General features: G+C 38.7%; 1 protein-coding gene and 2 non-coding genes across 3 annotated transcripts; all 3 read right to left on the reverse strand.

Moving 5' to 3' along the window:
* Nucleotides 1-3,734: 3,734 nt before the first annotated feature.
* Nucleotides 3,735-3,807, reverse strand: TRNAK-CUU (transfer RNA lysine (anticodon CUU)). The gene has a single exon. It is a non-coding gene; the product is annotated as a tRNA-Lys (tRNA).
* A 404-nt stretch (nucleotides 3,808-4,211) lies between these two features.
* TRNAS-GCU (transfer RNA serine (anticodon GCU)) lies at nucleotides 4,212-4,293 on the reverse strand. The gene has a single exon. It is a non-coding gene; the product is annotated as a tRNA-Ser (tRNA).
* Nucleotides 4,294-6,404: 2,111 nt separating this feature from the next.
* LOC105264148 (uncharacterized) lies at nucleotides 6,405-7,853 on the reverse strand. The gene is made up of 3 exons (XM_011300806.1): nucleotides 7,660-7,853; nucleotides 6,707-7,587; nucleotides 6,405-6,646 (listed from the first exon to the last, which is right to left on the reverse strand). The coding sequence occupies exons 1-3, from the start codon at nucleotides 7,818-7,820 to the stop codon at nucleotides 6,429-6,431; spliced, it is 1,260 nt and encodes a 419-aa protein (XP_011299108.1). The 5' UTR covers nucleotides 7,821-7,853; the 3' UTR covers nucleotides 6,405-6,428.
* Nucleotides 7,854-10,249: the final 2,396 nt, after the last annotated feature.

Below are 10,249 nucleotides of genomic sequence, written 5' to 3' on the forward strand. Positions count from 1 at the left end.
GCGTTATTTATAATATTTTTATGGCTCTCGGGATTTTCCAACGCATTTTGTGGGATGAGAATTCGAAATGGATCGAGAGAAGTTCTCACTAATTTTATTGTCTTGAGATATTTCGATTTTCGAGATGATTCCATTTTTTTGTGATTGATTCATCTCAAGGACAAAGGGTGATGGATTTTTTGTCAATCGATTCTCGACAAAAATATCCGTGCGCCATTTGTTTTTTCTTTCTCTAATCATTAATTATAGAGATAAGAGATGATATTGTTCAGAATGTAGAAAAAAATTGAATTGATATTCGGATCTCTGATGGGATGTCTATTTTCCTCTCGAACTGAATTTAAATTATTTCAATTTCAAATGATACAATACGGAATTTAGCATTTTATGGATAAAACCTGGGGTTTTGAGGCATTGAATTTACATCCAGTTCGTATAAATAACTTTAGTGGATTATTTATGCATCTGGTAAGGTTTATCCCGGTGTTTCGCCATTTTTGGAGGGACTGTCCAGCCCTCGGAATTTGGTCCCTGGAAAACAAAGGGGGATAGGCCTGTCCGATCAGATATATCCAGTGATTTTATGGCGTTTTCGAGGGTCAGTCCCCTTCGATTATCCTGAACCCCTCCCAGTGGCTTCTTGAACAAAAGTGATTGTAAACACAGGTTCAAGTTATAGATCAGATGAGAAATCCAAAGTCAACATTCTAGTCTAGATTATAATTTTTCATAGTCCACCAAACAATTGACAAAATAACAGTTCAACGAATCCTCAACGAATTAAAAAAATCCAACGCACCAACACTTGAATAAAATTCATATCCTCTTGCTTATCGATCCGACATTTAATATTCCCAGATAAATACAGATCTTCATATCTGCACACTCGAATAAATCGTGTACTCGGTAATTTCATCGATTTACGAGTTGAGAGAATTCATAAATCAGGGGTTAGAGGGAATATCTTGGAGAAACGATAATTGCAGGTACGGCAAATGCCTGGGTTTTATCCCTCTACCCCATGGCCAAGTATTTCCCAGCTACTGGCAATGCTGGAGCAACGCCAACACAAATATCAATTTTACGACATCCCAGGAATTATTCCCTCTCGTTTCGACTTGCCCGACAACTCCACCTCTCCCAAATTAAACGTCTTATCCGTCTTATCGATATTCAAACGATCAAATGGAAATTCTTATCAGTAGTCCACGTATTTTCCAATTTTCATGTTTCATGTTTCATGTTTCGATGCTCCATTTATTCCTGAAGTATTCAATATCACGTACCTATTCCTGATACGACAATTTCTATTCACAATCGTTGAGCATTCGGTACCTAGGGTGCTATTTAAATTGCTAATTGATGTGTTGTCGCTGCATTGTTATTTCAAATGATTTTATTCATCCTGGAAATCATGAAATAGTAGATTAATGAAGGGATTCACTTTGTTCTCTGACTTTGTGAGGAAAACTGGAGGAAAATTAAAAATCGTCATTGTTTTCAGCAAGTGTCGTTGCCGTCATTTTAACGGCGTCGTAATTCAAACGATGGCGTAAACCCCCGGGCCTCTATCGCCATCCTGGAATCTAACTTTTCTCGCCCACTTTTCACACTCCCATACACCTCTCATATTCATACTGTCGGTCTATCACTTTCGGCGTGACTTTTACGTCCAATTTTATAATCCGTGGATTATTCCATTCATTGACAAGCTTCGATCAATCGATGCAGAATAGCCACTAGACAAAAATTCCTCAGGAAAATCTACAATTTGTTTAAAGAAAAAAAACGCCCAAGGACGCAAAGAGGGGAAAATACAATTATTCTCTCCATTTCCTCAACTAATTTCTCCTTTATTACCAGAGAAAGTTCAGAATGTTTGAAGTTTCCTCACTAAAGTATCCGAGAGCCATCGAATCCACTGGATTTGCCACTCAATTGAACGTGAAATGTACACTTTAATATGCACATGATGATGCGTTAGCCCACTGTAATTTTCTGATGCACACGCAATTTTTTTCCTCTTATTGAGCTGACCAACAAATGCGTTTACAATCTCTCTACCCCTCTGGCACAGGCCAGAACGCACTTGTTTCACGGCTCGTTGAATAACTTCACCCCACGTTGCTTTCCACCCCAAACATTACAAAAACCAGGGAAAAAAAAAAATTTCAACTTTGTAATTCATGCATAAACTTTCTCTCGCTTAAAAAATTCGGGAAGACAATAAGTAAACCCATCATTTACTTTGTTCTCAACTTGAAATTTATTTTCTCCATTGAAGAGCGGTTGGTCGGTGGAGATGGCATTTTTTATCATATTTTTCATCATTTAGAGGTAAAAATGCAGGAACTCGAGGAAGCTAACTTGGATGTGGCCTCTCTGGTCTCCTTTATCACTCACTCGGGGCAAAATAACGTCGGGTGGAAAAGGGGGTGGGGGACAGGGTGTAAAACGTTGGATAAACTACTTCTCAAATGTACGTTTTTATAGTCCTGCGGTTGCTCGACTCCTCTCATCTATGGTCCACTGTAACCAACGTAGACACAGGTGTTTCAGTATTTATTTGTGACCCCCCCAGGAGGTCAACCTGGCACCCGCAAAATCTGAAGCTTAAATCCCCGCACAACGGTGACTCCCCTTGTAATATCCATGAAAATACTCTTCCCAGTGAGATTTATTGTGTCTGCGGGATCGTAAAGAAATCATCTTCGCGTTGTAATAAAAAAATAATCCGAGTTTGATTTACTGTTTGAAAAGTGAACTCGAGTGATGGGCAATGCAATATTTCTGTTACAAATTTTATGAATCATTAAAACTACAGATGGTGTACTCGTATGGTCATTTATCTTTTAATGTTCGTCGTTAATCCATTGATATTAAATTGCACTTCGTTGCTCTCTGATTGTGGCTTACTATTGTGGATTATGGATTTCCATTTGCTGTAGATGTTTTAATGCTTTAGTGATATATGAAGATATATAAATAGAGAAATTGTGGATAGCGAAAGGAAAAAGAAAGTTGTTTTATGAAAGGTGGCGATTGCCATTGATTTAAAATATATTGTGCATCCTATCGATTCAGGATGGCCTCAAGGAGGCAACTCTCGATGCTACTGTGGATTACTATTGTTCATTACTGGGTACTATTGTCCAGCTGATGCGAGCTAAACCGCACGCATGGCTGACAAAAGAAAATAGAGTACTGTGATTCTTTGGGCGTTCGTCCAAAGCCCTTCCACGTCTCTTCCAGACGGCTGCGATTCAAACTGGTGAACTCAATTTCGCCTACAATCGCATCACGATTCCATCGAGAAAGGAAAATAATGGGGTAAAGAAGAAAAATATATATATCCCCTGCATTGTGGGTGGGTTATTGAAAGGAAAGCAAGTGACGACTCTTTGTCGATTCTCATTTTTCATGTTGTTTTTTTTTTCAGGCTTTTGTTGAGTGGAAATGCAGAGGCTGAAGATGGAATCCCCAACTATTTACATCGATATTCGATTGTCGACCCTGACTCCCGCACCGAGTTATCAATGTCGTCTGCAGTTGGTGAGTCAATGACACTCTAACAGATTATAGGATATGAATTTGAATATTTAAAGACGCGTAGATTAGAATAAATAGTTCATTAAGGGAGGAAGAGTAGCGAAGAGTAAAAGGAATGAAAAAAGGAGGAGGCGAGCCTTCTTTGGCTTTTTTAGCGATTTAGAGTGACAAATGCAAAAGATTTTCGCCCGACGTGGGGCTCGAACCCACGACCCTGAGATTAAGAGTCTCATGCTCTACCGACTGAGCTAGCCAGGCAATGGCGCGTTGCGCGATTTCCAACTGAACATGCCCCCTTATATACAAACGCTCGTAGCTACCTGAGCAAAAACCTTTCCGAGACTAGGTATGAACCCCCACCAAAAAAAAAACGTCACGATTTGACCAGCTGTGGTAATCCTTCCGTTATCAGAGATTGGCCGTTTATCAGCGACTTGATCAAAATAGAAAACCACGCTTCCCTCATTATAGATTTTTCTGCACAAGCTCTTATCATCAAAAAGAGATAAAGACCCATCGAAAATAAGGGGTCGCGGGTGACCAGGTCATCTCCAACCAAGATTTACGTTAATCTGAAAGAATGGCTTAGAAACCCATTCGGTGTGAAATCTTGCAAAGGAGGAGACAAAAAATGACAGCTTCAATAAAATTCAAAAACAATTCGACGAGGATGGGATTCGAACCCACGCGTGCAGAGCACATTGGATTAGCAGTCCAACGCCTTAACCACTCGGCCACCTCGTCTGAATGTCGAAATTTCGTCGAACGTTGCCTTGAAAAGGTGCCGGGCCTTCCTTTCCGGAATATCCTTCCAAAATCAATCAATCCTGCTGCACCAGCACCTGCAAACTGGAAAGATTGATACCCAAACTTTTCCAACACCCACTCCAATAATGTGAGGACAACCAGAAATAATGAAGCCACATCTCATCACGAATCAGATTAAAGCCGATGCTTGAACCTGAGAATTATGCAGAAACTTTTATTGCAAAAGTTGGAATTTGCTGGGGAACTAGTCGCACAGAGTAGGCGAATGCCTCAGCAGTATTGAACGCTGAGAAATAACATGTGTTAATATTTAACGTTTCTGTCTCGGTGTATATTACCAGCTCTCGAGCAATGCGGTTATTTACGATCCAATACTCTTCACATATGTATTTTCCATTGTTTCACAAAATACGAGAACAGGATTCGTTAACCGCACTATGAAATTCTCAATCACATTTGCACTTAGAACCCTTTTCACCGCACGGGAAAGTGCCCCTAGAGGTTTTGAATTATGAATAATGTATACATTTTGGAATAACATCCTGAAAGCAACGAGTTGATGTCATATTGTTGTCAGACTGATTGGAATGGACTTGACGGTCCAACTATTTGTCCTGAGGATTTAACCAACAGTGAAAGTTGCTTGTCTACTAGAATTTCCGACATATATTACAAGTTTACATCGCACTCGATGATACGCAGATTATCGTAAACATCTTGAGCTTGTTTCCACATCCTGTAGACCAAATCATAAATTTATCGTGAAGATTAAGATGATGAGAGAAGATGGGAATGACAATGTGAGATTGTTCGCTTCGAAACAAATATGGAAGTTGGACGTAACTTCGTTAATTTGCCAGAGCAACTTTTTTCACGTTTTATGGGACAAGATTAAACCGCGTTTCTCGAGAGAATACGTAAGAATACCAACGAAATACAGTGATAAACATTTTATTGCGTAAATGGTAGGAGTTAACTGCAGCCCCTGAAAATGGGATTAAGTGGGATCCCAAATTCCTCGGGATAATCCCTACACAAAGCTTTCAGAGTTCTCTCTTTACGCAATCCTCTGGCTCCTCTATACAACTTTGTCTATACATATATCAGCGAATGAGCACACCTCCGTTTTCAATCCACGACTGGTCATTAAGATCGTTAGGAAACTGTTCATTAACTCGTTTGGTACAATTTCGTTGTGAAATAATGGCCTGACGAAACAGCTTTATATTTTTTTTTACCTTTCGTGCTTCCAGTGGACGATTCACCAGGTGCAGGTGTAGATAAATTCGTACATTCTCATTAAATACCTCGGTGGTATTCAGAAAGCTATTTTTAAAAGCTTCATTCAGTCGAGATGAAAGGGATTCGAGAGTAATTAAATTTACAGCTGTATCGTGGGAGTCTCAATTTCTCTACACAGTCTATCCATTCTTTTACATTTTTTGTCTGGAATTCTTACCACCTTGGGCTATTTCGCGGAAAATTCCGTGTGATTCTGTCGTGACGACTGCCTTTGCCACGTGTCTTACGCCTCGAGGCATCTCAATTCAATGGGACATTCTCTCAAGTCACGTTTTTCGTATTCACTTTTTCCAATAGTAGATCTCAAAATGTATTTTATTTTGATTGGATGTGATATTTTTAGCAGTAGTCACTCCATCCTCGATCGCTCGAAATTTTATTCAATAATATCACCCCCAAAAATATTCAAAAAAAAATATTACAAGTCAAAATATTATGATGTAAATGAATTCGTCATTTTGTGATTATATTTTGATAGATAATATTATCGCTATCTCGGGCCCATGGACTGTTCGATCGAAGTTATTTTAAATTCCATCATACTCTTGAAAGGAAACTGACAATTCAGCTATTCAGAGGCCACACAGGAGGCCAGAAAATCGAATGGATGAGTTCCGCATTTGCACCGAGCTATTGACTCAAGCTAAAATCCAACGGTCGGAGGTTTATTGCTATCGGTTCAATACCAACTCGCCTTTTACGATATTTTTTCAATCTCCCCCGCACTCCAATTAAAAACTTTTTAATAGGCCATTGCAGAGGTGTGCCGGTAATAAATTCACAGGTTTATCGATCGCTCGATGTTTTTATTAATGTCGAGGAACGGAATACTTGTTGGATTTTTTCGGATTCGCGTGGCCCTTCGTCTGGGTAGAGGCCGATGTCTTGACTTCTTCGGAGGTTCGGAAATTATTCCAAATATATTCATATTCTTCGTCATTCGTTGATTCTTCATCGGTGTCTTCCTCTTCGTAAGAGTCATCTTCAGATGATGAAACGGACTGGTCTTTTCTCTCTTCAGTGGATTCTAGAAGAAATTATAATGAGTACTAGATTTCTCTGAGGCTAAGGCTATTCTTTGTCCTACCTTCTTCATCTTTGAGCATTTTCGGCTGCATCTGTCGTCTTGAATTAGCAATTTCCTCCTTTTTATCATGATTGTTCTTCGATTGCGGTTGGATAAGCTCGACTTTGAACTCCGGAGTCTGAAAGACTTCTTTGACCTCATGATCCTGCGCGTTGAGTGACTTCCATTCCTTCGGGATTGAATCAGAACTGCCGGATTTTTGGAGAACTCCAGGTGCTTTAGTGTGGACATTAGTCATCGCCAGGACGAGACCGCTGTGGATGGCGTCAAGGAAGTCTATCAAATTCAAGCTCTCGGAATAGAGCTTGATAGGCACCAGCTGTAACTCTTTGCTGTTAACATTCACAGACTGACCCTGAAGAAGACCATCCAGAGCGGTGATTCTGTTGATTACATCACAAAGATTCTTATCAGACTTCAGCAGCTCCAGGATGCACTTTCTAGACCAAGCCCTCTGAATCAGACGTTGCACTTCGTCCTCGTTGACAGCGTCGATGTCTGCGATCTCTTTGGAGAAACCAGCAGCTTCCATTGCACTTCTGTACAGACCTCTTCGTGATCCTGGCTCCTGGAGAACTTGACTCCCCCCAACAGTCGCTTCGAATAATTTCTCCACGTAACCCAAGAACTGAATGAATCTGCCGATGGATTTCAGAAGAGCACGACCCACCTCGTCCAACAGCTGAATCGTTGATGATGGTCTGTTGATGTAAATCGTGAAACTGAAATTTCTTCTGCCCAATCTGTTGGCGATGAGACTCTGGAGGTGGGGCAGCATGTCCTGGAGCTGATTGATCTTCCAGGCCAATTCGCAAACCTCGAGACGTCTTCCTGCCAAGGACAAGGCACATGCCATTGTACTGTTAACTGCATCTAGCTCCCTGGAAATTTTATTTGCAATATCAAAAATCTTTTCCATACCAGCAATCAATTTCTTCAACCAATTTATGTACCTTCTCGCTTGACCTCCAGCAAGATGGAAATCCCCGGGTTCATCCGGATTTCTCTTCCGTGAGGACTTCTTCAAGCACTCAACCGTTGTCGATAAATCGACGAGGATGAGCGCAAGAGACAAAATCGCAATATGAAGGGTAAATCGGTTATTTCGCTCCATTGGCTGTCACGGATTTCCACTGCAGGTTTATACCACCGACAGCTGCTTTTATAATAAACCCAGCGGAAAACAATATTGCGCTTTTTCATACGGATTAATTCTTCAACAATCGTATCAAAGACCAGCAGCAATCAAGTTATCGGTACTTCGATTTATTAGTCATCAATTTTTGTGAGCGACTCTTGTCGTCTGTGGATTATTGTCGAATGGATTTTTATTGATTTTTATTTTAAATCCTCTCGATGTGAAATAGAAATTAATTTTCCCAGTCTCTAGATTTATCCGGGAAAATATCGACAGGCCACACCTCGTCGCTCCCAAATCGCAGACTCTCACCCGATTTTATCTCAACTTGAAGAAATTCTCCGGTTTTTAATGCTCCCCTCCCCCAAGTGAAACGCTCCACTGATTTACCGATTCCCCCGTCTCCATAATAATTAAACAAATGCACTTAAACTCTCGATTTTCCCCAAAAAAATTTGTAATTCAAATTTGAAAAATTGAAATATGATGTTGAGGAAAATCGGAGGCAGAGAATGGCGGAAGATCGATAGGGCGTTGCACCCCAGCGTGTTCACACCCTGAAATCAATTTGTTTTATCAGCCATAAGAGGGTGTGGAGGGTGTAGAGGGTGTGGAGGGTGTGGAGGGTCTCTCCAAATATCGATGATAGTTATTTATTTATTTTTATTCGTCGCTGTGTTCTTTTTATTTGATAATCCAGAGTAACCTCCACCTGCATCGATAGGCACTTTCACTGGCTCCAGGAGGTAACATGTCAGGATAATGTAATGGGCACTTGGTATGAGGCTAAGGCGCCACGTAACGTACCCTGGCGCCTCCACTGGCTCCTCTATATGGTCAGGCTGCTACGATCTCCATCGATCATTCTCCTTTTATTCCCCTATCTTTTCACTTGGAGCCTTTTATCCTGCCCCTCCACCATTCATCATTAGTTCATTGAGGCTTATCTTGTTTCTCATTAACATGTTCATTTCTCTTCGGTCGAGTCAATATTGCCGATTTGAATTAATTGACTGCTTTTTTAAACGTTGGAAAATTACACTGGAAATTTCACCGCGAAAAAATTGAATTATTTGAATTTTTTTTATGTTATCAGCGTTTTTTATAATTTATTGATTGATTAGGGATTTTTGAAAATTTGAAACATTTGAATCATTAATTAATTATTAATTGAGTAATTTTTTATAACATTCGAAATTGAATCATTTCTTGGTTTTTTGGAAATTTGAAAAACTTGGATCATTAATTAGTGATGCATTAATTATTTTAATCAATAATTATGATTTTTAATAATCTCTTCAGATCGCCAATTTTCTGACAATTCAATTGTTGTTTAAAAATTTTATTTATATTTGGAATAACATGAAAAATCGAATAAAAACAAATTTTCGCGATAAATAAAAAATAAATAATTCATTTTTAATTGAAATTCAATTAAAACTCGTTTAGTAAAAAATTCAGATGACCTTGTGACTGAATTTTTTAATCAGTCTCCCGGATTATCTCCCAAATAAATTAATTCTCCCGCCATAGAAATCGTCTAATAGCAAAAGGCAATCCAAATATTTTCCCCGGATATTAATAAATATGACAACCGAAGCCATTGACCCAAGAACAATGGGCACACCCTAGGCACTTCCTGCTGAGCAATCTGAATATAATAACGAAACATGCAATTTCATCATTTGATTATCATTCGGAAGCTTTTCATACCCATACAGTTTATGAAAGTGCTCTCCAGTATCGTATACAAATTCCCTATCTCGATAATTTACCAGATAAACAGTAAGTGAAACGCTTATATCCGAGAAATATCCAAATACGTGTGGCCGCAAACAAACCCATAATTCAAATGCCCCGGGGCAGTTACATTAATGGAGGATACGTATATTCTTGTAAATATAAATATATATCAATGGATTTAGATAATGAGCACGTACAAATTCAATGAAAATTCAACTTTCATATTTATAAAAAATTATATAAAAAATTCAGTTCCATGATTTTAATTAATTCACACAAATGACGGATTATTGAGAAAAACATTTTAATTAAAAGAAATATTATTCCTGCTGAGGAATAATTAATGAAATCCTCAATTCCGTTTTGAATTTATGTGTGCATTAAATTGATTTAATTGGGAAGAGTAATTTTTTCTCGGATTCGGTGTTTAGGTTCTTCAGCAATTCATGAATAATATTTTTAATCCACTAAATTGTTGATTAGTATTTCGTAGGGAATATTTTTATTAAAATGGATTTAATTGGAAAGAGTAATTTTTTCTTGGATTCGGTGTTTAGGTTCTTCAGAAATTCATGAATAATATTTTTAATCCAGTAAATTGTTGATTAGTATTTCGTAGGGAATATTTTTATTAAAATGGATTTAATTGGGAAGAGTAATTT

The sequence above is a fragment of the Fopius arisanus genome, unplaced genomic scaffold (assembly GCF_000806365.1).
Source record: "Fopius arisanus strain USDA-PBARC FA_bdor unplaced genomic scaffold, ASM80636v1 scaffold00019, whole genome shotgun sequence".
In the NCBI taxonomy this organism is placed as follows: domain Eukaryota; kingdom Metazoa; phylum Arthropoda; class Insecta; order Hymenoptera; family Braconidae; genus Fopius; species Fopius arisanus.

What these genes read in the sequence shown, in the direction of transcription:
- LOC105264148 (XM_011300806.1), bottom strand. Translation starts at nt 7,820, where the DNA reads ATGGAGCGAAATAACCGATTTACCCTTCATATTGCGATTTTGTCTCTT. An exon ending in GCTGGAGGTCAAGCGAGAAG is followed by an intron (nt 7,588 to 7,659) that starts GTACATAAATTG and finishes TAAAATTTCCAG; the next exon opens with GGAGCTAGATGCAGTTAACA. An exon ending in AATGCTCAAAGATGAAGAAG is followed by an intron (nt 6,647 to 6,706) that starts GTAGGACAAAGA and finishes AATTTCTTCTAG; the next exon opens with AATCCACTGAAGAGAGAAAA.